This window comes from Thermobia domestica, chromosome 7, assembly GCF_964235325.1.
Source record: "Thermobia domestica chromosome 7, izTheDome1.hap1.1, whole genome shotgun sequence".
Classification (NCBI taxonomy): Eukaryota; Metazoa; Arthropoda; class Insecta; order Zygentoma; family Lepismatidae; genus Thermobia; species Thermobia domestica.
The window spans coordinates 31,389,178-31,415,830 of record NC_137460.1 but is presented as its reverse complement, the minus strand read 5'-3'; the positions used below and the strand labels follow the sequence as shown (position 1 = coordinate 31,415,830).

The 26,653-nt window shown below is 34.3% G+C and overlaps 1 protein-coding gene across 6 annotated transcripts in view; it reads left to right on the top strand.

Annotated features, from left to right (window-relative positions):
* The first annotated feature begins 12,668 nt into the window (after positions 1-12,668).
* LOC145689981 (uncharacterized) overlaps positions 12,669-26,653 on the top strand; it is a 47,463-nt gene continuing 33,478 nt past the window's right edge. Inside the window, exons 1-4 of one of the 6 annotated variants that reach the window (XM_081764420.1) lie at positions 12,672-12,974; positions 15,574-15,747; positions 16,350-16,553; positions 19,911-20,683. In XM_081764420.1, coding sequence (XP_081620546.1) covers positions 20,085-20,683 — 599 coding nt within the window. In that variant the 5' untranslated portion in view covers positions 12,672-12,974; positions 15,574-15,747; positions 16,350-16,553; positions 19,911-20,084. Of the gene's footprint in view, positions 12,975-15,573; positions 15,748-16,349; positions 16,631-19,910; positions 20,684-26,653 lie in introns of all 6 variants that reach the window. The other 5 variants (XM_081764421.1, XM_081764424.1, XM_081764423.1 and 2 more) reach the window with 5 other exon arrangements.

Here is a 26,653-nt window from a genome sequence, read left to right as displayed (position 1 = left end):
AAAGTTACTGCATACTTCTCGAAAGGCCTCCCAAGCCTCACTTTCCACTTCATTAAGCTTGGAAGAAAATATAGTATCCTTAAAAACGTCTCTGATTTGAAGTCCCGAAAAAACACCTTCTTTCACCTTGGCCTCGATGAGTCTTGGGAATAGTTTTCTGAGATGATTAAATGCTTCACCATCCCAGTTCAGGGCCTTGACGAATACCTTCATGAGCCCTAATTTGATATGAAGGGGTGGTAAGAATATTTTCTCCGGATCCACAAGACGTTCATTAGCCACGTTCATCTTCCCTGGGACCAGTTACTTCCTTGGTGGCCATTTTATGATGGTGTACTGATCTTTGTGTCGACTATCCTAATACAACTAGAAGCAGCAGTGCTTTGTGTAACCTCCTTGTAAACCGGTGAGGATGGTAATAACCTTAAGGTTAGCGCATACAGACCACTGGAACTGTTCGTACTTTATTTTTTGCAGTAGGTTTCGCATGTTCTCGTATGTTTCTTTCATATGTACAGCATGAGCAATAGGGCTGGCTGGCTTTTCATTGCCATTGTGTAGTAACACTGCCTTGAGACTTATCCTAGAGGAATCTACGAATAGCCTCGAATCTTCAGTGTTGTAGTTCAACTTCAGTTGTCCCATAAGTGATGGAATGTCGCTGCAATACACCAAATCACCATCCTTTGTAAAATTAGGAACTAGGCTCACATCTCTTTTCCTATACATCGATATATTCACATCGTCTTGGGATAAGTCTTTTAAAATTAGCTATGACATTTTGGAAGTTTTTTTTTTGTAATAATAGTATTTTGGCAGATGAATTTGTCAGCATGCTATCAATCTGTAGACCATTATTTGGACATGTACCAAGAAACGAACACTCTAGAAGGTGCTGAAGTATTTTTAAAGCAAGAATTGTAAAATACTTTTACACAGTTTTTAAACATATGGTCCAGCTCATCGAATATTAATGAAACAAAAATAACTTTCTAAGTGAACCTCGGATAAAAGCACTCTTGAGAATTTTTCTCTCGGCAAACAGACGAATATGCATATGAGTGTGTGCGTCGCGTCTGCGACGGAATTCTTGGTGGACCCTCTCGTCTCTCCAAATAAGGTGCTAAAATCCAATATAGAGAGCAAATTTCGTCTCCAAATATTCCCTTCGATAGGTTGTCATGGTTGGTTTTACCTCTGACATCAATAGGTTGCATTGTGAGCCTCTCCGTTGGGTAGAAGCACAAAGACGTGGGGAGAAAAGCCAAGTCAGTGTGATTTTTTTTCTTGCGTGATAACAGCATGTAACCACGCAGTGTCTAAATATAATATTTTTCCCTAACTAAAAGTGAATCTACAAAACCCACAATCAAAAGTAAGGATAAAATGTTGTTTACGTACGTCTTCATAATTTAGTGTAACGTAAAATATCGTTAGTGCAACCTATTATTCTAAATAAAAGAAAAGGTAAAGCAACACGGTAAAAAGCCTTCGGACAACTCTCAAAAGTTAAATCCAAAAGAGTCAAAAAGGAAGACATGGATTGGGAAGATATGGGAAAAATAATTTTTCGTTTCCGTTCAGAAATTCATTTTCTTAACCCTTTGGGGATCCTATGGTACAATTTGTACCATACGTGTTTTTCATGGTACATTGGGTTATTTCTCTTCTATTTGAGCTTTTTCGTCCCGTTTTTTTGTTTTCCAAGTCCAGAGGCCTTGTAGAAGACATTACGTATGGTTTCAGACCGTCTTGCGTCCAGACATAGGAGGTGATGACGTCATAAGTCAAAAATTTATTTTCTCATTTTCTAAGCCTATGTTCAATATTTTTTGGCGGGCTTATTTTTCTACGTAGAAGATTGAAATTTTGCACAAACATTTAGTCCACCGAGTAGTATTTACCAGATTTTTTGTTCCGATGTCAGTGCTAAAACAGGGGGGAACCAGAGGGGCAAAGGGGTAAAAAAGGGATTTTTTACCCCCAAAATCCCGTTTTTCGTAATTTTCCCGCCTTACATACATGATAGGACCACGTGAGTCATACCGTCTGAAAGGCAGTTCCATTCTGAAGAGAACGACGGTCGAATTATTATTCTATGGTAATTAGGGCCGTCTCAGTAATTTTTTATCCAAATATACTTCTGTATATGGTAAAAGTGGGGCATGGTAAGGAAACATTTTCTGGCGGGCCTATTTTTTCACGTAGACGATTGAAATTTTGCACAAAAATTCAGTCTACCGAGTAGTATTTACCAGAAGTTTTTTTCCGATTTCTGCGTAAAAACAAGGGGGTCCAGAGGGGCAAAAATTGAAAAGGGAAATTTTGCCCCAAAAAATCCCTCTTTTCAGGAATTTTCGGCCTTAGATACATGATGGAGACATGTGAATGGTACCGCCTGAAAGACAGTTCTATTCTGAAGAGAATGATTGGCGAATTATAGTCCTAGGGTAATTAGGGATGTCTCAGGATTTTTTTTCCCTGAGATCATAGTGTTTTATGGTAATTTCTGGCATTGTGGGAATTTTTGGTACAAATTCTCTCGCCCTTACTATTCAAGATAGAAACTTGAAATTTGGCACACACATTCAGTATACCAAGTACTATTTATCAGATTTTTTTAGATGGCTACGATCACACAGGGGGGTCAAAGTTTCAGAAAAAAAATTCCCTCCGAAATTTTCACTTTGACATTTTTTCCCACTTCTGGTATATGGTATGAGCATGCAAGTGGTACCATTTGAAAACCAGCTCTATTCTGAAGAGAATGAGGTATGAACCATGATCCTAGGATAAATAGTGACGATACAGTAGCTGCTTGACTGAAAGTCTAAAAAATAGCCCAAAAAGCCAGGTTCACAAAAGGGTTAAACACCAAAATGAGAGACCAGTGACAGTGCTAAATTACAGAAACTAACAATGTAGTGAAGTTCAACCAGTAACGCGCTACTATCACGGCTTCCACGATTGTAATAAGATAATTGGGCCAAGTGTTAAATTCCATTATTATATTCAATTAGTCAAATCAAAGTGCCAAAGAGTAATTTATTTTGTGTTAGTGAAGTTTCAGTGTTATTGATTAAAATAAAGAAAATATAATTACACGTATCCTTTCATCATAATTTTCAAAATTATCACCATGATTTAAATTTGTAAGTTAGAGTTTAAGATAAATTAATTTATTTTTCTTTCCAGCATAAATAATTAATGCCCATACAACGTAATAATTTTCGCATTATTAAATTTTATCGTCATGGAGAATACAATTAGAATTAGTCTTTATGTCAATTACCCAAAATGTTCCGACCCGAACTCTGAACCGTACTGTCCAGTCTCCAAACCGCTATTAACCCTAGGAAGTCCAGGGGTGGGGGGCTTCTCGAACTCACTCGTTTGTACTTCTTGAAAAAAAAACCGTCGTAAGTCTTGATTTAAATATTGAGAATTTTATTTATTGTCTGTTATTACTTCTTTGATAAATCCACAGATCATTAATGTGTATTTTTATTTAGTAACTTGTAAGTTAAAAAATATTTCGAAGTAGTGGGCTCATCGAACCCCCCCCCCCCTTGGACTTTCATGTGACATATTTTCTGCAAGTATATTTCCTGAAGTTAGATTCTTTTCGTTTGTATTTAACAAGGATTGTGTTCTTATGTTGGAAAACAGCATATCAGCCACGAGTAATTTCTGAATGCTTATTCTATATTCATTTCTTGTTAGATGGCGCTATGTCAGTTATATTATTTTATATACTGTGGGTTCGAGGAGCCCCCTCTTGGATCTACTTGAGACAAAAAAGTTCTTGGACTTCCCAGGGTTAAAGCCTAAAGGAGACCTTAGGATATAGAGTACCAAATCCCGGACTATTATAAACGGCTAAGCCCTCATAGGGAACTGCAGGACTCGAACCACATAGAGTTATGTTATTCCCATATTTTTAATCTATTCGATCTTTGGAAATCGTGTTCTCTTATCAAGTTCTGCATAGCATAATACAACAGTTTTTGTTGTTTTCCCGCTTTCTGCAAACAAATATCACAAAGCATATAACATTTTTATTCAGAAATTTTGTTTTTAATTTGGGTTCAAGACTTCAATGTGATAGTAAATTTTGCTTCAATATCGAAAATTCATAGGGCCTATGTTTAGCAAAACATTCCAGCTCTTTTTTCTAAAAAGAAAAATTACAATTCTGGTAATTTCTGTTGACATTACGTTAGCTTAGGATAGTTTAGTTTACGTTAGTTTTAGGGGTGTTCGGAATTCGATTTCGTATTCCGGAATTCGGAATTCATCTAATTCCGGAATGTTCCGGAATTCCGGAATTCCGGAACGTTTCGAAATTCCGGAATGTTCCGAAATTCCGGAATGTTCCGAAATTCCGGAACGTTTCGAAATTCCGGAATGTTCCGAAATTCCGGAATGATCCGAAATTCCGGAACGTTTCGGAATTCCGGAATGTTTCGAAATTCCGGAACGTTTCGAAATTCCGGAATGTTTCGAAATTCCGGAACGTTTCGAAATTCCGGAATGTTCTGAAATTCCGGAACGGTTTGAAATTCCGGAATGTTCCGAAATTCCGGAACGTTTCGAAATTCCGGAATGTTCCGAAATTCCGTAACATTCCAAAAGTTTGGAATTGTGGAATGCTCAAAAGTATGAATTTCGGAACTGTTTTCAAGACTGAAATTTTGAAGCTCACTGTTGATTCTGGAATCGTAATATTAATATTAGTTCGAAGTTTGAATATAAAAATTCGAAACAGTTCTGAGGCAATGGTTCTCAAACATTGTTACAAGGCTTTAATCCCACAAATTTACTCGCAAATACTTTCTCGTTTTCACTTTGGTATCTATGGAATATAGTAGCAACATGTCTTAAACAGTTATGCATTCTGGTATTTACAATTATTGGAATAAAGTACAGCATTTTATCTTTATCTTTTACATTTTTTTTTCAATCATTGCCATTTTGTATTTTGAAGTACCAACAAGGAAACAATTTACATGTTTGGCATTTTAATTCCAAAATATTTGTTTTACTATTAAGCAAACAATACAAGAGCACACGAAACATTTGTAGTCATGTCATTTGGAATTATATTAATGAACTTTTAATCTAAAGTACAAGGAGTACACATGAGTAATACATAATTGTGAAAATTTTGACAACTGAAACCCTGAAATGGTATTACTGATGCTACCTGAGACGTCATCAAATAATGCAACAAAAATGTAAATGTAAATTACTATTGAAAGAAAAAGCAAAATTTTTGTGCTACAAAATAATACTGTTAGAGAACAATGATGTGAATAAAATATTATAAGAGCATGTATTAAATGTCAATTTTCATATAAATGCCCAGATGATTTTTGTAAAAATTAGGGTAAAGTATACTTTAGACGATATTAGACAAGGCAATTAAGTATGCAAAATTAGGAGACATGCATTCAAATTATTTCCTGTAATAAAAATTAGAATCCAACTTTCCATGGTAGATTGCAAATGTTCTATCTCCGAACAAGGTGAAACACGTGCAATTTACTATGGAAAGTTGAATTCTAATTTTTATTACACGAAATAATTTGAACGCATGACTCTTAGCATGCAAGATTGCATAGAAAATTGCATCGCATAAAATGGGTTTTAGGGACTTTTGGCTTAACAAACTTCTTTTATCTCGTTGGTCTTTTTTATCTGATTTATTTGAGAAATCAGGAGAAAGAAAGTTTTCAACTTTTCTACTCAAGGAAAGTAAGACATCAATTTTTGTAAAGATCAATTTACGCGAAGTACGAATAGTTTTTGATACAAATTAATTATTTCGTAAGAGCTAAATATGAACATTAGGCTAATACTTTTAATGTGAATATTAACATTTACAAAATGATTTCTTTCATATTTAACTTCTACCATCGCTACTCACAATTTCGGGTATACTAATTGAACATTTACCTTTCTTGTTGTTAGTTAGTCATTGGTGCAGACCCTTTCATCTGAATGCATAACTAGCCTTCATATTGCAGCTTTGTATGAAAATGTACATATTCTGTTGGCTTGTATCAATGTAATTGTTTAAAGAAAGTAACATGCTTTTACATCAGAATTTCACAACATTGATAATATATTGGTGATTAATACAATTTCTCAACAAACCAATTTTAAATGTTTTTCACTCACACAATTCATTTATCACCTTGCATAAAATTTTGATTAGTAGAGTTAGAACTAATCTTCATACGTAGGTTCCAATGCTTAGTATTTAACTGATAGACACCTTTATTTAGTTAGTTATTCAAATAAGTGTCGCAGGACAAGAAAAGAGTAGCGCGTACATGTGAATAATTATAAGATACCGTATTATGTAAAGTTTGCACCTCTATTCGATTTACTCTCGTTGTATATTTTGACAAGTTATGCAAATAATGCTTGATAAAGCTTTCATTTAAAAAAACAGCAGTAGCATCATGATTATAGAAGTTACAAAAAACATTAAACAGTAATCCCTTGTTCTAAGAAATTTTTTGCTGTTTACAGCATGCAGCATCATGCAACATCAATAATGCATATTTTTACATAACACGGGCAGCAGCATAATAATTGTACATTTATATATCTGAAGATAAAAGAATATTAAACACTATTTTGTAACAAATTATGTAAGATACTAAACGGTACCACAATAATATCTGCCTACCAGCTATAACATCATAGTATTAAACTGTCATTACAAATTACTAGAATTTTGTGGTGTTATGAAAAAACTTTATTGAATTTCGACTGGTTGAGTTTAAACTTGAATGACTAAATTTGAATTTAGTTTTATTTTTAGGCAACTAAGGCTAAAAATAAAGATAAAACTGTCGCGCGAGAGGCGTAGGTGTAAAGATGTAGAAAGGCAGAGTCCTGGCCGTACAGCTTTATATGTAACTTTTGAATAGTTCGTTATAGTTAGTTCTGATGAGACGATCCATGACCTCAGTGCTTTCTTTTCCCATATTATCTCTACTTTATTCATTAATAAAAGTTAAGGAGATTTTTCTCTTATTTTGATTTTTCGCCATGCCATTTTGATTTTTCTTTTTCCGTAATTAAAATATATTTTTAGTATCTATATTTGCAAGTAACAAGCTCACAAGCCAAGCTTTGATTTTGGCGCGATAAATTCGGATCTTTGGGTACGTCATGTAAATTCGCTTTTATCCCTTGTAGGGTATTATTTCAGATTGTTTAATACAAAAGTGTCTTATTTTCAAAAGGACACTGCTTCATAGCGTATGCTATGCTATGGCATACTGAAATGCCACGAAAACTATACTCTAGTGTTCACGTCATGTTACATATGCACATCAAGCTTTAGTCAACGAAATGATCTATTTATTCACAAAACGGAAACACCTGACTTAGCAAAATAATATTCTGTGCACTATTGCAGATTATCACAAATTAAAATGCCAAGCCATCAATCAACTATCAAGAAAAAAAACTAGCAACTAAGCACGGACGTCGGTGGGTTGGGAATCATGTTCCTCTTTAGATTATTGACAAATAATTTCTACTTCCCTCCCAGTAAGCAGGGGTGTGGGGCCACCGGAAATACTGGTCAAAATTTTTTTCAAATATTTCAGACTATCGTATCCCTTTAATTAATGAAAATCGTATTTTCTTTTAAATGATTCTCTGCCCCTCCTTCAGGTACTTATACTTAACAATGGCCATACAATCAAAAGATATACAGTTCAATTTCTTGTTAGGGTTGCCTCGTATAAATGGAAAAGGTACAGTCGGTATTCATTTAAAAAAGAATACACAAAGTGGTTTATAAAAAAGGTGTTTCTTGGTAGATAAACCAAACTAAAGAGAAGAACTAGCTCGAATTTCTGTTTTCCGATTTCTGCAACAAACAAAATCACGGAATTTACACCGAATCACTTATGATTGAGACTTTATGGATAACCAGACAAAGTTCCAAATCTTATGCGCAATCGTTCACAGTGAACGGATCTAGAGAATGAAACAAACCAGTTGCCGTGGACCAAAACTCCTTCCTTCAGCACAGCGGAATCAATATCCAGTTTCAAAGCTAAGCTTTGCGCACACCTCTCAGTTCGGGGTAACAGCAAAAATTATTTTTTCAATAATAAGTTCCGGAATGTTTCGAAATTCCGGAATGTTTCGAAATTCCGGAATGTTCCGAAATTCCGGAACGTTTCGAAATTCCGGAATGTTCCGAAATTCCGGAACGTTTCGAAATTCCGGAATGTTCCGAAATTCCGGAACGTTTCGACATTCCGAAATTCCGGAACGTTTCGAAATTCCGAAATTCCGGAACGTTTCGAAATTCCGGAATTCCGGAACGTCTTGAAACTGTGTTCCGATTCCGGAATTGGAATTTCCGTTCCGAAAAATTCCGGAATTCCGGAATTAGGAACAGCCCTAGTTAGTTTACTGTAGGTAAGTTTAGAATAGGTTAGGTCAGTTTATGTTATGATAGTGTAGGAGTCCACCATAATTTTCATATATATATATATATATATATATATATATATATATATATATATATATATATATATATATATATGTATAAAATTTCGCTTATTTCTATTAACATTACTTGCATCCAGGGTTTCCGCCAAGATTTGAAAATCAGGTGGATGTTCAAAAATTTATTGGGATGTTGGTGCTTGATTTTTAGAAAACTTATATTATTATTTTTACCTTTCTCATATTATCCTAAAATTCTGCAATAACACAAGATGATACATTTCCCCTGCAATCCTAACTTCAACAAAGTAAAAAATATTGAGTTGATCCTTTTTCTTTTTATTTATTTCACGTAATTTTGCGTGAATACCGATTATGATGAAGGTAAATTATAGTATTAACGATATAAGAGTAAGTCTCTGTTCGGAGCGACATTTATGAGAGGAGTTTCGTTCGACTACCGTTTGCTCCAGTTCGAGAAGACCGACTAACAATAATAATATTGGGATTCGAACCTTGGATCTCTCAAAGTCTCCTTTATAACATCATTCGAATGCACTAATTAGTAAAGTGACGTAAGAAACCGGCAATAAACAAGTATCTTCACTCCTCCACGGTCCTAAGATTCGGGTGTTATATATATCAGCGGCATAAGCCGTATACCCACCATCGCTGATGCGTCAGCTCTAAGGTACACTGGTCAATACCTGTAAAAAAGTGCAAGGTAGGACAGCCATGCGTGAATAACACCAGACGGGTAGTGGGAGACGAAAGTAAATGTTTGAACTTCTCTATTGATAGATACCTTACTTTCTGACAAACACTTCACGTCGTATACGTTTTAACTGGTGCACATTTCAATCGCTAAAAGAAAGGCATAACGTATTAAACACATCTGGTTAGCACTATCATCATTTTTAGAAATGATAACAAGAATTGTAGGTAACTGTGTATTAAGATTCACTATGTTGGTTATACTACATATTATTTAAGACAATACTAACGTTTTCATATTACTTTTAACATTTCACTCGAAAAGAAATTGGCCCTATTAGAAGATTTCACGACGATCCGTAAACACGCGCGACGATCACGGCGGATATACGAAATGAAATTCACTCAGGCACTAACAAATAGTTGACTTCCATTGCTGAATATTAGTGAGTTGAATGCCCCTTTCTTAAGATACCACAGGATTCTTCTATGAAATCATTGTATCGGCGAGGGTTTACTTAAATTCGAGTGTTGTGTTCCTCAATCATATTATATTATTTTGGAAGTTAAACACTGAAACTTTACATATGTCAATACTTTTAGTGAAGACAGAAACTTGGTACATTTACTTCACATGACGTCTTGGAGAACACACTTTGAAATTATTAATATTATTTTCACTGCATATTAAAAAGAGGTATTTACGAAACACTTATATTTAATTTTATCTTCAATGAATATAGACCATTTACAAGCGTACGACAACACAAAACACAATGTTTCACTAAGATGAAAAGATGGCCCAATCACTGCGATATGCGAACCGATACATAAGCGAAATAATACGCGAAATTTTCGACCGAACGAAGATGATGAATCGGTTAGTGGCTATGCAGTCCACTGCAGAAACTTCACTTCGATCGCTGTATAACGTTCACAAAACATGTTTGTTTTCATTAGACGGCGTGAAAACTACCATTTGAACAGTAGACTATCAGGATTTGCGTAGTGTGGATTCATTACATTCTTTTTGTTGGTTGCACTTATACTTGATGCAGATTAATATTTGAAAATGTAAATTCAATACGTTGCACTAGCATGACATTATGAAATATTCTAACTTTTACATTTTGAAAGACTTATACTCTCTCTTTTGAGAGTATATACACTTGCAGCTTCACATATTGAAAAGAGAATGAGAGTCCTCTCTCCGGACCTCTTCCTGCGTCGCATAGTTGCCAGTTAGCGGCGCAAGAATACACTGACTAAACTAAAATATAGTTCGTAGAAAACATTAAGTTTTTACTTCATAATATGGCTAATGATATATAATGAATGGTTCGTAAGTTAATAAAAATCACATTAAAAACACTGATTGTTCGAATAAGTTGTACAATCGACGATTATTGATAGATTTCACATTGTCACGTAAAAATCTGTCATCGTCATGAGGGCTTGGTGCGTGGGCGTTTCTCTCGACAGTAGCAAAATTTTTCCTCCAAATATGGACTGACGGGAGGAAGCAGGACTGTCTGAAAATGCGAGGTACCTTTTGGGTGAGAAATTCCTAAGCATTATTCTCCTTCAACTGTTAGCTGGTTGCGTATCATTTCTAAGAATTGACGCTGGGGAAATACGAGGGTTGGTTTAAAAATCCAAGCCAATCCATACTGTTATAACGAATTGATTCACTTGACTGATGTTGAATTAAATCCGTCGTAGTTTTCTTGATTAATGTATGCATGGACAAATAAACGTCGGATGTTCTAAATTTATCACTTCTTTGTCGTTATTAGATTTCTATTTACTCTGCCGAAAACGAAATTATTTTCACGACTGAGATCAGTCAGTATATCGGTTAGGTTACATTAATTCGATCTGATATCTGAAGTGTTAAAACAGCAATATGATATAGCCTACTATAACATTTATTACTAATTGTAGATATAGTACCTTTATCGCAATATTGTATATAACTTAATTCGTTTAAATTTATAGGCAATGTAATTTTGAATTTGGTAATATTTTACCAATGTGACTCATATTTTTACAAAAGTATTAATAGTTTTGATGACTACCGTATGCATATTTGGCAAATTCTCCTCTGAACCGTCATTACGCTTCTTCACATTTTCACACATCGTAACACTACTTTATAATCTATACATGCCGTATGCGGTTTCGTTTTATAGTCAAGTTAAATGCTTCTCGCTCACCTAATGAAAAGAGAAAAAGTACTGGAAATATATCTACAAGCATACTTGTGAACGGTGGCGTAGTCTTACAAGGATTGAAAATAACTGTTCCAAGTTCTTTAATGTTCTTTGAAACGCAAATTCATTTATTTTGATTCACTCATGGCGCTACAGAACCGATGTTACTCGTATAGGACTTCTCATCAATTACTTCTATGCGCGACTTATAAAATTTTTAAAATCAGCCTCAACACTTCTATTTTCACTTCAAACATGAGATAAACAAGGTCCTTCCAAGGACACCTTCATCAAATTATTAACGTGTTCTGGAGTGAACCGGCACCCAGTCTCGGTGGGGACCTCACTTGGAGGGGCCCATCTTCCCTTCCCATTTAGCGTGTAGGAGCCTCACAAACTATACTAAGTTTTGACAACATTTGACAGAAGGGGTTCAGCTATTTTTTCTAAAAAAATGTCACAATTTCGGTAGTTTCTGTCCACACTAGGTTAGTTTAGGTTAGGTTAGATTAGTTTATATTAGATTATATTAGCGTAGCAGTACAACATAATTTTCGAAAAAAAAAAGTGATAAAATTTCGCTTATATCTATTAATATTATGTTAGTTTAGGTTAGTTTGTGAGTTTACTTTAGTTTAGGTTAGGTTTGGTTGCGTTATGTTAGATCTAAGTACTTGCATTTTCCATTTTTCCCGTAAATTTTGTATTTTGAACGTACTTCTGGACCCTTTCTCCTAAAACCTTACCCTAAGTTTCATTTTGTTTTTTCTTTGTTATTCTGCTTATTGTAATGACACTATTTTGAGCTTCATTTACACGTGGTAAGGGGCCAAGCGTGGGGACTTGTTCCGTTCCTTATGATGTTGCCCCAGAACATGTCAAATGGCTAACAGAGGGTCTTAGCAGGGTTTTAAGTCAGTCTCATTTCGACATTCATGGGACTGTAATATACATTTAGGCATATGATGCTGGGGCCCCATTCTTCATATTGTTAAAATATAATCCTACTAGGCCTCAAACGGGACTTTATAATAAGTCTACTGCTAGTTTCATTCCAATAATAGTTGCCCAACATTACATTCTATGCAGTGGCCACCGAACTCTGGGAACAAAAGAAACTACAACGAGTAACCTCATATATATATATAACGCCATTTGTCACAAATTGATCGTAAATATTGCGTTGCGGAGACGTAAATGATTACTACAAATGTTTCAAATTAGCTACTTGAGGGGTACAACTTCGCAACTTTTTAATCTTTAGACCTGGCAGTAATGTTTCTCAGGATTTTCTTAACTCTTTATGCATCAATAGCACTGCTGTAAAGAGTAAATAGTGAACAGATATTTTCGATTATTATAATTTCTTATTGTCAGATTCTCAAAAGGAAAGTGTTCTCGCATAATTTTAACATATATAATCTATATACATGTTATAACTAGAAATTTAGTCCATCCAAGTTCAAAAAGAGACCCCGGAGGAAGTTCAAGGTTTCGGTGAAGAATGGATGAGAATAAATTTACTTGTAAAACATTACTTTTTAAAGGACAAAGTAGCAGGTAAGCATGATGCACATTAACATAATAAAGTGAACAATATAGCATAACTCTTCAACAAACTCTTTAGCAACTTACGAAGTTTCCTTTAGGAGGGTATACTTGATAAATTTCTAGGGAAAATTACGTCGAAACTACCTGAGAAATTTTTAAGCATTTAATTAGTCTTTATTTGATGACTCAAGGTGTAGCGTGCGAAAATGAACGAGCTATAATAACCAGAGGAAGAAGAGTAATACACTATTATGATAGGCCTACGTACAACCATTATCCTAGTGTTCATGTATTTATTTTTTGTTGCTCGCGCATGCAAAAATAAGGTTTTTAGCTGCACCTTCTCTTCTTCGGAGATCCTTCCGTATCTGGTTGTTTCAACGTATTGACTAAACATGAATTTAAATTTAGGTTAAGAGCAGCTGGTATTATTTTTGCATTGCGTTACGGTCCTTCAATCAGGGTTGGCAAAAAACATGTTTTTTATTGAAAAAACCAAAAAAAAAAAACAGTTTTTTTTGTTTAAACCCAGTTTTATTGGGTCAAACCAGGTTTTCGGTTTAAATAATTTACTCTATGTATTTATATTAGATATGGACAGAAATTAGTGTTTTTCGCCTTGGTGTTATTATGCAAAAACAAGGTTATGCGGGAAAGGGTCACATAAGCTTAAAACGGAATCCAAACCGCTTCTCGGTTTCATCCAAGAAAAATTGTCCATTTCGACTCGTAACCGGGACTGTTTGGTCACAAATGAGTTTGTCGACTCACTTACGAAGGACTTCTGATAAAAATACGTTGTACTGATCTTTACATAGTCCTAGTTCTTAATATTATTGTCAAGAGTCATTTCAGAAGGACAAAGAGATAAACAGTTACACAAGTAAAAACATTATACAATTATATATAAATCGGGAATCTCCCGCCTTTGCCGTTGGAAAAATCATGTTATTACTTTAAATTTATTTGTGAATAAAATTTTGAGATCAATGTATCACAATCACTACGCTAAAACTGAGGTATTAAATTACAAATTTGATATGTAGATATCATTAATAAATTAAAACAAAGTCAAATCCAAGGTGAAATTGGAAGCTGCGTAGGTAAATTTTGCCAATTTCTATCAATATTTTTAAGTGACTTTGGCTTCTTTATAAAACAGCAGGCATTCATTCAAATAGAAATATATAATTTGGTTTCGATTCGTATGTTTAGGCTTAACATCCTTATGAAATAGCAAGGTTATCACAGAGAAGACTTTCGCTTAAAGGGACATCTCGAATCGCTACTTGGTTTACACTTGAAATGTGGGTCGTGGTTCGAGAATTGAACACAGGACCCTTGATTAAAAGGTGAAAAGTACATAAATGTAATGCAGATGGTTTCATATGTGGAGACGTCACCATGAAGTTCACACGATTTAAAACATTTTCTGTTCTTTTTTGTTTGCCTGCCTTCAATGTTTGAGAAGTTTGGTATGGAATAACACTTTGTTCAGAATGCTACGCCGAAATATTTTTTCTCTCCTTTTTCTCAGTAGTTTCACACATTGATTGTAGTTATCACATTGCATGCGCTTTTTCGGTAGATTTACTTCAGGCAAACTTCAAGATAATCATTTCGGCATAATAAAAAGTGAAACGATTGCATCTTACTCCGTGCAGGATTGTTTCGTAAAATAGGATTTGCTCTTATTGGAATGTGGTGGGTATAAATTAAGGTCACAGAATCCCGTTAATCTCCACCGACTTATAAAACAGGTTGCTCTGTTTATGTTACTATGATATAAGAAATCTCTTGAGGGTTGAATAGGGTTAAGTTCAAATTAAGGGCATTAATCAAGCAGCCGGTCCTCCCTAATTTTGACACCTTCCTTACATTTTCAGGTTAGGTTAAAGCTTTGTATTTCTTTTAGGAGAGCATACACTAAATGAGGAGCTCCATTACAAGTTTCTGACTGACTTCAGGAGAGCTCAGTAGAAACACAGTTTGGACGTATGGCATAAAAACTACAGTGCATAAAACAAGCACCAACCTCTTCTAGGTTGCTACTAAAAAGCATGAATACTATGTAGCCGAAACAGTATATGAGCGTAGCAGGGGAGCCCAAGCGATAGCGAGGGGTTAATCCGTAAGGAGCAGTCGCGTGAACGACGGAGAGTATATACATACAGCGAGAATAGTCGAAGAGCACACTTATAAATACAATACTTTCGCTATTAATAAAAATTAATGTAGTATGCAGCACACTAACAGTAATTACTTACGTTCACTTTCATTTCCTCATAAAAATATTTCACATCGTATTTTACGGTGCAATTTCTATTTAGTAGCACCATCTGCTCGAGAGAACCCAATTAAAATACCTAGGCACTATCCTCCTCTCTGAGTACATTGTATTACACCGTTGAAGTTCCAAAAAATTGGAAGTCTTACTCATTGTTAATCAACACTTTTCTCGTTGACACCTTACAGTGCTTTCCTTGTGAGGATTGGTTTGCCGTAGTGTGCATCAATTTCTATTTCCTAAATTATCGATTTATAACTGTGATAGTGAGTCTTATGCATATTAAAAACTTATTAATCGTATGTGGTTTTGTTATAACAGATGTATACTTTCCATTTGGTGAATATTGAAGATTTGTTCCTTGTCGCTACTCAGTCAAGTTTAACTCAAGAAACAATGTGTGTTTATTAACCAGATGATACACAGCTAGCACACATTAATAGGACATTTCAATTGAAGCTGTCCCCAAATGCATTGGAACCATTTATTCTTTCGGTAAGTTTTACATTTTCGATAGCTGCCACGAATATGTGCTTGACTTAATTTGTTACGTACATACTGCTTATTTCATGAATAATTATGTTACCTTTATCACATAGATTGATAACAATTCGTACATATAGGTCCTTTCATAGAAAAGTAACATACCTTAAAAAAATACACTTACTGTTATTTTATTTCGAAAAGTACCAGAAACGAAGATAGTTTTAGTAAGAGCATTTCAAGTCAAAGTACACGTCAAACAATACACAATTAAACTCCACAAAGAGCAATTGTGTCATGTCTTTCTTTGTCAACATTTTAAATTTTATCACTTATTTTTAGGCTACAATATCACCTTCATTATTCGGTTTAAAAATACCAGTAAAGGTTTTAAGTTTTAACATTTTTTCAAGCTCGGAAATATTGTAGAACACGTTACATATAGTTGCACGCTTCTCTACGTCGAGACATAGGTGTGATGACGTCATAACTTTAAAACATTTTTTCGTTATGCCTGATTTTTTTTTTTTTTTTTTTTTTTTGTGGGCTTACTTCCGCATTTAGAAGATTGAAATTTTGCACACACATTTAGTGCTCTCCTTAATACTTTTCAGATTGTTAGTCGGCCTAGTGAAAGAGGGCCAACGAACAGAAAGTTACTCATCACCAGACCCAATTGCTAGGAGTGTTTCTCTGAGCAACAAGCTGAAGCTTTATTTACTTTGTTAGATTGCAATGGCTGCCGTAATCTTGTACAGCTCCGTTAATATGACGCCTACACACAGTCGAATTTAAGCTGAAGCCTGGACTGCAGGATGGTAGGTTAGCAGGCTGTCTAAGTGTCCTCAGTGGGTCAGCAAATGAGAAAATTTTTACACGAGGACTTGTTTTTCAGGTGCTTATATTGTTCCCTGCTCCCAAGAGACTACGTAACCTTACTAAGAACTAGATTTATATTTTACAGCACTGAAGTAGTTGACAGTCATGTCTGGTAAAAATATCTTGAGATTTGTTGTCAAACTACAATACAGTTTATTAAAAGTGAATAACTAAATACAAGTTTGCGTTAGAAGCAACTCTCCATTTACCTAAAATTCTCATATAAAACTTCTATTACAGCAATTAACCTTGCGACTCACTATGTGAAACGCCTTGCTTGTAGAAGTAAATTTAATACATACTATATTCCATAATTTACAATTATAATATGCACTATGTGGTGGTGTTGAGTGCTATCGCTCAATTTCTAAGACACTACAAATCTTTACCGAAAGAATATGCCATCACTAAAATGTTATAAATTAATTTGAGAAAGTCAGGAAATAAATGCGTTACTCATTAAATTTCACCACAGTAAAAAAGAAAAAGAGAAAGGAAAAGAAAACTGTTCTACTGAAGTTCAATAGAATTGTCTAATACGCAAAATAATCTGAAGTTCAGAAGTATTAGCTGGAAGTAAGAAACTGGTTTCACCGATCCTATGTATACGAACTTTACCGATCCAGACGTTAGCAGGTAATGCAATGAGTCTCGCACAACACTGGTAAATTCTAAATTGTAGATCCGTGATTCGACTACCTCTTCGAACGGTTTCTAAATTCGCTTTTACTGATTTACTTATCTAGGTTGTTTTGGAGCTTTATATTCCATGCTTGAGAAATAGTTGTGAAATACGTTCGTGGACAACGATTATGATATTCACTCTATGTAGTGTGATGAAGAATCATCAAGGAAATGATGTTTTCTGTTTTTATAGTTTTAATACACCCACGCGCGACTATAACTTCATCTCTAATGAATGGTTCTTTGGCACGCTTTGACTGTAGCTCCACCTATTTATGATGGACAAACATTCCGTCACACACTACACTAACGCCTCTATGTTATAAAAATTCTTTCATCTATGCAAACAGTAACACTTCCGTGTGGTAAGCGAATTAGACTTGTGAGACTTGTGTATCAGTTCATTTTGCATCATGCTAAGTGTCTGATGTATTAGTCTACCCCAGAGGCATTCTTAGTCGCTGTAAATAATAGGAAAGAAAGAAATTATCTTTCTTGATTGACAAATTTGTAAGTAAGCTCTGAATTTCCACCTACATAGCACAAAAAATATCTGCTGTCGTTGATATTATTCACAACTATTAACTAGATTGATAAAAACCCAATTAGAGGAACTAACATCTAAATAGCTTTCTAGCATTGATTGCGTCATGTTTTGTATAGGTGGGTATTAGTGTCTCAATGCTGCTTACGACGCCTTAAACTGTCTATTACACAAAAAACCTCTCTGGAGCTGATGCGATCACTTTCGACACAGTGGTTACAAGGTTTTACCACTGTGCTACAAAGATTCATACTTGATTTTATTCTATTCTGAGTGTTGAACTAAGAGACTAAATTAGGTCATCCGTATGTGCAACGAGTTTTAACATATGGAATCCGTTACACTCTAAGATGAGAGTTGCGTTTTCTAATTATTGAACTATGATCAGCTAAGTGTTAAACCTTTCGGTAGCCGACGATTGTTAATTATTCTACCAAAAAGCGGTTAAGTACAGTGATGTATCATGACAAGTGGTTCAATTTTAAAAAGTTTTTTTTTTTTTTTTTTAACATTAAGGTTAAGCTCCGAAATTTATGATGCAAGCACTGCAACATGCATTACCACACTTTAGAATAACTAAATGCCACGTAATACATGAATGACGGATCATTATTTCATGGAATAAAATTAACTGTATGTTGATAGACATAAGTTCGGCTTTAAATTCTCGTATTACAACAGTGGTGGGACCAAATTTTCTTAAAGAAAATATTTGCATCTCTGTTTGGATATTTGAATATTGTGAAATGGCAAACAAGCGACAGGTTATTGTAACCAATGGTTGAACTGTTACAGATGTAGTACATTCCTTATTCAATACCCTGCCACATATGATTAAACCAATCATTTTCGCCAAATATTGCTCCATCAAGTACTTGGAGGCTTATTAAACAGTAATTATTTACTTACATCAGAATAGTGTACTTTGTTTATGCAAAATTTGTGGTAGGGCCCGTTTTAAATGGGTTCTGTGTTTGTTCATTCTAGTTTGAAATAATTGCCTGTCCCCATTGTCGTAGAGGCATAATAGTGAGACGTAAAAATTGAAAGATTTCATTTTTAAAGTTGTTACACGTTGTAAAACTCAGTTGAAATAAAATAGCTACAATAATAACAAAATCATTGTGAAACGTGTTTAGCCACTGCTTGATTCAAAATGAAGTTACATGTGGGTTATACTCGTAATAATGTAAATAACTGATCATGGTTAGAAATAAATAAAGATTGAATATTAGTAAATTAAGAGCTAGTATAATGAGCTCAATTTTGACTGTAGCTTCAAAAATAAGAATATAAAATAGTATCTTTTTACGTAACATGCTTACTTAGTTACCTTAAACCATGTCATTTACTTTTTATTGCAGTGACTTATACCAGGAAATGCTAACACTTAAGTGTCTAGCGTGTAAAAAATAAATTAATAAATATATAAAATCTTAGTAAGTTACGTATTGTGGGTCTCCTGACATTTTGTGTTTCACATAGTTTTTAAATCCTTCTTAAACATATAATTTGTTCATTAGCATGATAGACTTGGTTGTCTACTCGTAGATATTCATTTCTGTAAACGAGAATTCCTCTTTCAATCACAATTATTGTGGGTTTGTTTTAAACAGTATTGCTTTTTTTTCTTTGTATACTTCTCAAAGTTATATATTTTCTCACATTATTTCCCCAATCTCTCCATCATTATTGATTTAGCTTTTATTATATCTTCATTTCCCTTAAATGGTATGAACAAGAATAAACCTATTAGTATAAAGATGTGTACTGTAAGATGCCTGTAATAAGTACTTATATTACAGGCTATGCGATACATAGCTGTTCTTATTTTATTGAAGTGTTTTATATGTCAAGTAGTTTTTGTAGCTGCAAAGTAATGTGAGAAGCTAGTATACCTAAGCTTCAGCCTGAATAGATTAGTTCACTAATATACAAATCACTTTACTTTAATCAGTTTCTGTTTAATCTGCTATTACAATTCAATCCATATTAATCTTTTCTATATTGCTAACAAGCAGCTTTTGATATTTAGGTCATAAGGAATAATTATAATTACCTTTTACAGATGTTAACGAATCAAATGTGAAGACTTGCTCCACCAGCCATGGAAAAAACGAGAGAGAACTGTTTCATGTTGAGGCATTTCTTCTGTTGTATTGCTTACAGTGCTTGTAGTGAAATTTTTCATTTAATTAATATATTATTTTAAAAGTTGATACCTCGTAGCTTTTATACCGGAATGCTTCCACTTAAAAAAGCCATTGTACTGTGTGAAAGACTTCCTCAGTCATTAACTGTTTCAGAAGTGAACATAAATTTAGAAACCGTGAAAGACAGAGATGTAAAACTTAATGTAAAATGCACAAAAGGAATGTTTTCATCTTATAATAAAATTAAAAGCACAGACTCTGTATGTTTCGATAATGCATCTAAGCTTAAAATAGATAAGTCATCTATGTTGAAGTGTTATGTTCCGCTAGTGGACATTTCACGATTAAAGACAAGGAAAATAAATACTTTGTCCAGTGAAAACAGCACTCGAAAACAAACTCAGGTTAAAGATGCAATGCAAGAAATACAAATGCACATATCTGATGGACATACATCAGCATTAATAAACGAATGTGTTAAACAAGGTGGTGCTAAGAATCAAAGTTTACCTTTGGTGTCCAAATGTCTTGTTCATTTGGTCAAAGGAGAGTCATCAGAGTTTCAAAATTCTCCAGAGAATTCAGTGGAAATTAAATCTGCTAAAAACATAATTCCGATACAATCTCACCAGAAGTATCAAAATAGAGTTGTGAGTACTTCACTTATAGAGGATTCTGCATCAGAGAGGTATGGTTTAATTTTTTAATATCTAAACGAGAATAGAAAGAGGTAACGTGTGCTTGAAAATCAGTTTTCCAAAACTTAAAATAGTAATTTAAAAAAAAAAATTGGAACAAATTACATTCCAAATAATCTATTTCTGCCATGTACGTGGGATTCCTCGGGTTGTCCGTTTCCTCCCAATTTCTTCATTTCCTTCATTTCTCATCATCACCGCCTCCCTTAGCCTAAATGGCATATTCGTGGAACGTAAAGCTGAAAGATTTTATTTCATTTTTCTCTTTTGGTTAAGAAAAAGTGCAAAAATGTACTTGTTTTGTTAGTTCAGGAAGCCTAAATTGATTCTTTGAGTTTTACGTCCCATAGTTATGCCTAAATAGATTCATTCAAGAAGAACGAAAACGGTAAATTTATTTTTTTCTGAGAATGTTTAAGAAAATTTAACTCATTATAATTACTTTCTTCGGTCGTGTTTTTAGTATATGCCTAGCTACATAATTGACTTAAATATGTATTTTACAAAATACCCCCAGAACAAAACGCCACTGAAAAAAGAAAACTTTGGGGGTTTTGCAGAACGAATTTAGTTTCTGATCGGTCAAATTTGCTGCAACAGTGTTCAACTGTATTATATGAAAAAAAGAGAATCCTGTTTGTGATCGCATCAACGGCAAAAGTTAAACCGTTTGGATTGAAGTTTTGGATACAGTTATGTACATTAAACTGTGATTTTATGATAGTAATCTGATCAGCTTGAGTATTGTAAGGTCAAAATCTATAGGAAAAGTGTGTATCTCACGATCCTGCAAATTTTAAGATGTACAGAAGCATCTTATTAAAATTTCCGTGTTTCAGCGTTTTTGAAAATTTCCGTTTGAAGGGGTAAGAAAACGTTTTCTACACTTCCTTTTTTCACATTGGAATATGTGTGTTTTTTGTAGCCACGTCACGAGGAAACAATCGAAGAATTTCAATAGTGTTTTAAAAGATATTTTGTTTTATCTTGAAATAGTGTTTTTATATATAAAATATATATGCTTTAGTACATTCTAAAAGCTATATTAATATTTAAAAACTGTTTGGCTGGCCGAAGTAACAGTTGACCTTATGGGCTAATAATTTTCGGCTTTTTTGCCAAATTAGTTACTGAGATATTGGCGCCGAAATTTTGGGACTTTCTTATAAGAAGCTCTAAAATCCTTGAGTTATCTTTGATTTTACTTGGGCTAGGTATTGTGCTTTGTGGATTGCTTGGACCATCAAATTTGAGCTTCAATGCTGGTATAGTTACTGAGAAATGGACTCCAAAATTTCAAAGTTAGCATGAAGTTAGTCCCCAAGTTTCTGGGTGAACCAAGATAATGTACATGGGCCAGGTAGTATATCGTATCAGGTCTGTGAGCTAGCATTTTTAAATACCTGGTCTACCATAATTACTCAGTACAGCTAATTGTAAACTACCCTATGTTGACTTCGACTTTGTTATTGGAGGGTTATGTTTACAGGCATCCATAGGTACATTTCTAGTGAATTTTCTCCTTTACGTTTTCATCATCAAGATTCTAAATCAGTCAGACGTATATTATTAGTATTATTCTTATTATTTTCTCTAATACCAAACAACTTGAACAACGTCTAATATATTTTACTATAATTAAGTATATGTATGATGCATAACTTTCTATTTTTAAATATCTTAGACTGTGATACTATTTTCTGACAGCTTTCCCTGCTGATCTAGTAACTAATGTATGCTCCTTTTAGTGCATGTAGTCCCAGGTTCTTTTCTTGGTGGGAGGGCATAAAAAATTCAAACGAAATTTCAATCAACAGCTACTAGAGATCTATTACCCATGAAAAACTTCAAACAACTATGCATTATCGATGAACATATACTTCTCTCTATTTTTACTCACCACCTAGCCGGTTCTCTATTTGGGACGTGGATTGTGCTCAGCATTGCACGTGGATTATGCTTTCGTTTTTTCGTTAGGATGTTAACGCTCAACAGCTAAAGGATGTTCAACTTAAGATAGTCGTAGTTTCTGCTGTGCATCGAAACCGCTATTCCTAAATAAAAGTAATTTTCAGTTTCGAAGAAACAATTTAAAAGCACCTACTTCAAGACTATGGTCATTGGCATTACTTGAGTAATAGTTGCAACACGACACTTATGTCACCTGGTGGAATGCTTATTTGTATTTAAGGGTCGGTTCAAACGGGGGTAAAATAGTGCTCTTCTCCGGCAATAATCTGTAGTTGTGAGGAGAGCGTGTTCGGCATGAATATATTCCAATGCAGTGATCGCACATAAATATAATTTCATTTCATTAAGAATACCAAAGGACGAGAAGTCTTGTTGATCATTTTAGGTTTGTATACATCTGTAACAACTGCTATTACAGGTTTACTTTAAATGCAACACTTGGTGTTGTTTTGTCTTCTTACGAAAAGTATAAAGTTTAGTGTAATGTTGTAACATAATTTGCTATTCAAATATTGTTGATGCCGGAAGAAAAATTATGCAGGTGCATTGGAGGAATTAAATAGGGAAAAACAGAAATTATATATGCGCGTATTCAAGGGGAGCTATAGCGGCTATAGCTCCCTCCTTGGCGTTCAGGCTTACACAAGATAAAAAGGGCTTCAAACCTGCTTTACACTGGATGAAGCGACAAACTATGGTTTAGCCCCTCCGTTGATCATATCCTGGATCCGCTTCGCTTTCCAATGATGTGAAAAATATTCCAGAATGTTTTGCATTTGCGAGTTGTAGCATGGAGTACTTGACAAAAAATTGCAAACAAGTTGCGTTAGTACTAAGTGCTTGTACGTTGTATTTAAAACAAGAGAATTTTGACAACGATTCTCAAGTAACTTTATCAAAGCGAGATAAGAAAAGATATAGTAACGTGTCACATTTATGATTGTATATAGTAGGGAAAATTGCCTTTTCATTACACGAATCTTCAGTTCCGTGGATCATTTAAGACCAGTTGGAAACTCAAAAAGAACTTCCGGATTTTAACCCCATCCCTTTGAAGAAGATGCTATAAAAATGAACATTTAACATATTAAATTTCGTTTATAAACGCCAGAAATGATTCGTAATTAACATAAAAGAAGTACTATCAAATCTTCTATTATTCGTTTAAGTCTTCATAATTGTATATGGAGTATAAATGTGTAACACTCAAATTGTATATAGAGTTTTCGCTGATATAGATATGATCATGTAAAGGCTGTATGTAAAGTCGGTGAATGTTTGTAAATTGTTGTTGATTATATTTACTTTCTTAAAAGCTAGTGAATTTCAGAGGAAGCTTGTATCTGACAAAGTATGAGCTTTGTGACAGAGCTCTATAAGCAGATGGATGCAAGTGTATTGCAGTGTTCTCCACTAATGGAAAACTTGAATTAGCAGTTCAAGTACGATCTACTCAAACAGTCTTTTCTTTGACTAATAAAAACGCTATCAATTTATGTACCAGGATGACCCTAAACCACTCTCACATATCAGGAAAAACATCGAGGTTACTTTGGCTGTCAAATGTGGAACAATGCTGGACATAACGTAAACATTTATTATGTACGTAATCTTTTAAGATTAAGTAGAAGTTATCCTTTAAATCTGTTTACTTTGCATGACGTACGTTTGAATTCAAATGCTTTGGCGACTGTGCACACAGGGCAAGTTATAGAACTATGTGCAAGTGCGTACTTGATATTCGAGTGAGAACCAATTTAATTACATATTACCAGCATTTCAAAGACTAAAAGTTATAAAATCTGTTTACAACAGATCTTATGTTTCCAGTTCCCATTCAGTGAAACGACTGATTCATATCACAAGTTACAGAAAATTACGAATATTACCAGCAATTTCGACTTTAGTCGCCTTTCATTAGGGCAAAATAAGCCGTGAAAAAATGAGCTCAATTGAGTAATATAAAATGTTGCCCCAAGTGCCTTAAGTTTACAATCCATTTACATTATACAGAGTAAGGCAAATATAACTTGTTGGTTTAAAACGATTACACGGAATTTAACATCGTATCTTGGCTACGGTTAATGGAGGTAGAACCACATTTGTTCGTATGTAGTACAATCATAGCTGCCATATTAAAATCTCACACTCTAGATTTAGATTCAATTTCTTTTATTAGGAAGAAGGTACATGTTTTTGTCGTTAACTCAATATTGTCTTTGTAAGCTTATAAGGTACATTTGCCTCGTACTATAGATGCATTCAAAACTTGAGGTCGCTTGAGCACAATTTAATATTATACAATTGCTAGATTTATCATGGCTTACATTCGACAAGTACGGAATCGTTTTAGGGAGTAAGGCTCAAAGTCTTCGGGTGGGTCCACGTAGCGTAGCCGCTGACGCGATCGTCTTTCGAAGAGCAGTCCCGGGTTCTATTCCGAACCAGATTGAGATGACTTTTATTGGCTATATGATGTTTGCGATTTCGTTTTAGAATACGCCACACATTCTGGATGGGATAATGTAAGACAATAGAAGAAGAAGAACTAGCAGGTCTTTATTAACTTTCTTTCCATGAATAGGTTTGCGTGGGTTTTTGGTTTGAACTTCTTTCGTATGTGTTGGCTATTTGCACACATTTATGTTGCAGCTATCTGCAGTTGAATGCTTTTTGTCAATGTACGTAATTTGATGTGATTTTATTATCTAAACACTTTTTCAAAATAAAGTGCTTCCAAGTTTCCTGTTCCTTGAAACTTAGTTTCTACATGCTCGAAATACGTCATATTATGATCATAGTATTGTAGTTGAAGACACTTTGGGTATTTATTAGTCGATACGGCTCATTTGCGTTGCTACTGTAGTGAAACTTGAAAATTTGGTTGCTTTTCGTTGTATGTGATACTTTAGTTGTCTTAGTTCACAACATTGAATAATAATTGTAACGTTGTTAACTTTTCATTTAACTTTAGATTTGAAATGTGTAATGCAGTACGTGACGTTGTGCAGTTTGAAGAAAATATAACTTTTTGTTGAGTTTACATCGCTTTAACTTTGTGGTTTCACAGAGTATGTGAAACAATGTTCCCCTGCTGAGTCTGCAGAGTACAAAATTCCTTTGTTCTTTCTTCATTGATATAAAAGTTACAAGGCAATATCAAGATTCCATTTGCGTTGGTAGAACAGATTGTGAATTTCATAAATTAAGGGTCACTCGAATTGTTTTGATTTTATTTTGTATCATAAATATGAATTTTCACACTAAATATCTACTTTGCGAGAAGCTAAACTCACAATCTATCTAATACATATTCATCGTGTGTATGTATTAGTATTAGCAGTAATGTATAATCTGTAAAGATTATTAATTATCCAAAAATTAGAATTCTAGTATTTTTTAATTCGATAATAGTCAATGACCCTATCTACTATATTTAAATTATGTTTAAGATGATTTTCGGCTTTAATTGGTTCGATATGCATAGGGTAAATATAAATATAGATCTATCGAAAGACAGAAAGGTGCAGGTAATGTTTACTAAATATTTCACAAGGAAATAAATACACATTCAATAGCATTGCTAGTTGAAGAACAGGACATTTTCGTTACATAGTAAGCTAGTGTTTTCCTAGACCACTGCGCAGGTCTTTAAGTCAGTGAATTGGTTTAGCCCTAAGTAACTGAAACAAGGTAAGACTACGGTGACAGAATTTGAAGAACATGAACAGTTCATTCTCTGTTTGATTACAGGGTAAGGAATAACCCATTATGCCTCTTTGGCTAGAATTTGTGCTGTAACACATTCAATGACAGGTAGCAATGTGCGTTCAAACATAACTTCTGATTATCACCGCTTACTCCTTCTTATTCGAACACAGAACAAATGTAACCATGGTAACTATCCCAGCTACAGTCACGGTTCCTGCTTAGCCATACTTTAAAATCACAGTACTTTCAAATAATTGTTTGGAGTATATCGCTCCTTA